General features: G+C 37.5%; 1 protein-coding gene across 1 annotated transcript; it reads right to left on the reverse strand.

Annotated features, from left to right (window-relative positions):
- Positions 1 to 2,168: 2,168 nt before the first annotated feature.
- LOC145108742 (E3 ubiquitin-protein ligase ATL6-like) lies at positions 2,169 to 3,643 on the reverse strand. Its single transcript, XM_079045816.1, has one exon. The coding sequence runs from the start codon at positions 3,541 to 3,543 to the stop codon at positions 2,371 to 2,373; it is 1,173 nt and encodes a 390-aa protein (XP_078901942.1). The 5' UTR covers positions 3,544 to 3,643; the 3' UTR covers positions 2,169 to 2,370.
- Positions 3,644 to 4,229: the final 586 nt, after the last annotated feature.

Raw genomic sequence — 4,229 nt, forward strand, 5'->3', positions numbered from 1 at the left:
GTCTACTCTTATCTGAGTAACAGTTCCTGGATTGTGCTTGACCAAGTTGTGCAGATACGCTGGTAGTTTGGTGAATGAATCCTCTTTGGTACCTCTTAACATCAACAACGCATACTGTTTTGCACGCCATGCCTGTTGGTATGAGATATTGATTGGAAATTTCAAATTGATGTCCCTAACAATTTCATTATCCCGATAAACTCTATTATAGTCTCCGGCCAATACTTCAGCGATAAAGTGGCCGAGTACCTATTTCTTTGATTGTCGATGATTAGACTCCAAATTTGTTGCACAACATGTGTGTTGGTCAACAACTTTTGTGACTTAGAAAGCAGTAGTCGATTGGATTCCCCTTGCCCTAACCATCCATGAACAATTTTTAACCAAACAAACAACCTCGAACCTTCCTTTGCTCGATCTGGTAGTCTTATACTGCTTACCTTATTCCATGCATTGTCTTCCGATTGCAAGTTTGAGCAACTCTTTGTCATAAAAATGTCTAAAACCTTAATCTCTTCACTTATATCCACCCTCTGACATGGAATGTTCACATCAGCGTTTACAGGACACGAAGGCAAAGGGGGCATACCATGAAACATGGTTTCTGAATAAATAAGCTTAGATTCGTCATCTAATTCTTCTCCGTTAGAATCACTATCTAGGCCGGATATATCCAACTTGTCACAATCCGCAAACTCGCCATATCCTTTTAGTTCACCATCATGCAAAAACGGAACTTCCTGTTTTCCAGATTCATTACCAACCTTATTCACCACGGCTACTGCTTTTCTTTTTTGTCAAATGAATCATTTACACCAACATCATTAACATATGCACCAACATCATTATCACCGATATACTTATAATTCTCCGGTGTAACATACATAATCGGTTCTGGCACTACATTTACATTTTCAGCAACACTATGATATTGACTTTTACTTGGACTTTTAAAATTACCTATTGGGTTGTTGCTCCCTTTTCCACTTGATAAATTTGCTGCAAATGTCTTTCCTCTATTATCCATTTCGTTCGGCCAAACGCCTTCTTCAACCACCACATACACAGACACATATTTATCTCCAACACCATTTATTACCTTCATCAGCTTTCTAATATCACGATCATCAACAATACCACAATAATAGAGTTGTTCTGGATGTTGATAGTCCAAACTAACTTTTGATTCTTCGGGAAGAACCATCTTGCACTTGACCAACGTAACAAATTCGGTGAACGTTGTGTTTTCGTAAAATTCAACACCTAAATAAAACATTCTCGAATTGTATCCCAGTGGCCAAACATATGATAATTGGGAATTAACAAACACTCATCTTCCATCCGTAATGAGCAATACAAAATACTCGTTACAACTCATTATCTTAATTTTGAGGATAAAGAAGCTAGAGAGAATAAACTTTCCAAAAATATAAAATACTTAATATATATAAGATAGGTTGAAAACAGTAGTCAACTCTGACGAAAAAGTAGTCAAGTTTAACAAAAAAAGTAGTCAAATTTAGCAACAAAGTAGTCAACTTTACCCAAAAAGTAGTCTACTTTTTCGTCAGAGTTGACTACTGTTAAAATTTAAACAAAATAATTCAAACCAAATAATTGTTAAAATTTAAACAAAATAATTCTTAAAGTTATTGTACATATTATAAACACTCTTTTTTATACTCTATATTACAAAAAAAATAATAATAATAAAAAATATAAAAAAAAATAAAAAATTAAAACCGTAGTTTTTTTGGACAAAATAGTAGATAAAACCCCCAAAATAGTAGATAAAACCCCAAAACAAATAATAATAAAAAAAACCGTAGCTTTTTTTGCGAAAACCGTAGGTTTCGAGAGGAAACCGTAGGTTTTAAAAAACCTACGGTTTTGAATGTCAAAAATGAAAAAAAAAAATTATACAAAACGCGAAACAGTAGACGAAATTGCGAAACAGTAGGCGAATCTCGAAACCTACGGTTTCGTGGACTATTTTTGACCATTTGCTAATTTTTGGCTAAAAATTGATAATTACCCTCTTAATTTGACTAGATTAGTAATTAAGAACATATAATTCTTCTTCCAAAAAAATGGAAAACATTTTTAGATGATTGTTTTATCGGCTAAACATTCTCATTTGGCGGAAAACACATTCAGTCACATCGCGATACGCAAACAAATATGAACAAATTTTAATTTAAAAAATTACATTTAAAATTTTTACAAAAATCAAAAAAAAAATTAAGTTTAATAAACCACCACGAGGATCGCAACGTCAACTTTGACAACTCCGCCTAAATTTTTAATTCGTGTGTGGCCCCGACATTGCTTTCGAATCCAAATCGGCAACAAAAACCGGCGACCATGATACTAAACCGGCGGCCGACCAGAGTCAGCACTTCCCGAACCGGGCTCGTCACTCTTCGGCCCAATGTTATTGAGAGGAATTTTATCGACGGAAGACGTTGACGCGCCACCGTTATCTGACACGATTTTAGGAGATCTAACGGAGAATGCTCGAGACAAGAACGACGGCGCCTTTGAGAAAACCCTGTCTAAACTCCCCATTCGCCGGTAAGATCTTCCCCGGCTACTACCCTCGCCGGTTCTGTACCCCTTCCTTGCACTCCCTTCTCCGACCACCCTCACGGTGCTTCCACATCGGTTCAGTAGACCATTGGTTATCACTTGCTTCCTCACGTCCTCCGGTAATCTTAGCGTGAATCGGTCTGTGTTTTCACCAGGTTGAACCAGTGAATGTCCGGTGGAATGTGATCGGAACTTCTCAAACAGTTTAGGTCCACGTACGGATTTTGATCGTGGTGGGAGGTTTGTTTTGGCACTCTGGTTCCGGTTGAGGACCGCCGGTTGTGGAGTTGGGTCGACGACATCGTCTCCGATTGTAATCGAGACGTCAGTGACTGTATTTCCTTCATCCGCAGCCGCCGTCGTCTGGTTATCAGCTCCCTCCGCAGCTCCTGATTCGATTTGAGTTGTATCACCGGGTTTAGGAACGAGATCGGATCGGCAGACAGGGCAAGTTACGTGATTCTCGAGCCAAGCATCGATGCACTCAGCATGAAAAACATGATCGCATTTGGGGATCAACCGGAGATTTTCTTCGTCTTCGAATTCGTTAAGACAAACGGCGCATTCCAGTGCTCCTTTTCCGATCTTAAGTTCCTTCACAGCTGAGTAAGCGAAGGTCGGGAACGTCTCAAGCACTTCTGAATCGAGACCACGAGAGGCTGCAGCTGCTCTGCCGGCACGGCGCATGGAAAGACCTGCACGGAGGCTGGCTCCGCCGTCGTTTGAGCACCGTCGGATGTATATGGAGAAGAACCCCATTAAGAAAAGAGCAGCTACAAGAACGACGATTATGATGGCCATTGAAGGGCTGAATCTAGCATAGGGATAATCATCTGGTGGTGATGCCGGTTGAGCTTCCACAGAAGAGAGCGATAGCAGCAGTGAAACTAATAAAAGAGAAAACGCAATTGGTGCATCAGAGAAGCAGATTCTGTTCTTGCAAATGGAACTCATCTTTTGAGCATAGAAAGTCGCCGGAGACGAGGAGGAGGGTGGCGTGTAAGGGAGAAAGAGAGACAGAGCTGTGAGAGTTTATAGGTGGGTTGTGGGTAGCGTGGGAATAAAAGGACCCTGTTTTTATTTTTGACTTTTGCTAGAAGTCGCGTTATTGTTGGAATGGTACCTTCTCTTGATCTTCTACGTGGAATGGTGCCTTCTTCTAACAATAATAAAAGAAAATAAATAAATAATTAATTAATTTAATCTCTAAATTCATTAAACAAAAATGAACAATTTATTCAAAAAATTTTATGTTTAGAACACATAATCGACTTATTTCTTATCTACTTTTTAGTCAATTAATTTCTAAAAACCGTTGTCGTATTCACTTTGACCATTTTACCGTAAACCGGTCACATTTTACCGTAAACCGGTCACCACGAGAATATAATAACTTTTTTTTGCAAATAAATCAATAATATAAGAACTTTTTAAAAATATATTATTTTTAATTTTTTTAAATATTATTTTATTATCGTAGAATTTTTTTTGTGTAACAGATTATATAATCATACATTAATCTTATAGTATTTTTCTGTCAGATAATATATGTTATAAAAATAGTTTTTCTTCTAAAAATAATTGTTTTTATAATATTTTTGTCTAACGAATTGTATTATCTTATCATAATATATATTATC

This window comes from Lactuca virosa, chromosome 4, assembly GCF_052849685.1.
Source record: "Lactuca virosa cultivar CGN04683 chromosome 4, Lactuca_virosa_CGN04683_v6, whole genome shotgun sequence".
In the NCBI taxonomy this organism is placed as follows: Eukaryota; Viridiplantae; Streptophyta; class Magnoliopsida; order Asterales; family Asteraceae; genus Lactuca; species Lactuca virosa.

Excerpts from the sequence above, each read along its gene's own strand:
- LOC145108742 (XM_079045816.1), bottom strand. The coding sequence starts at position 3,543 with ATGAGTTCCATTTGCAAGAACAGAATCTGCTTCTCTGATGCACCAATT.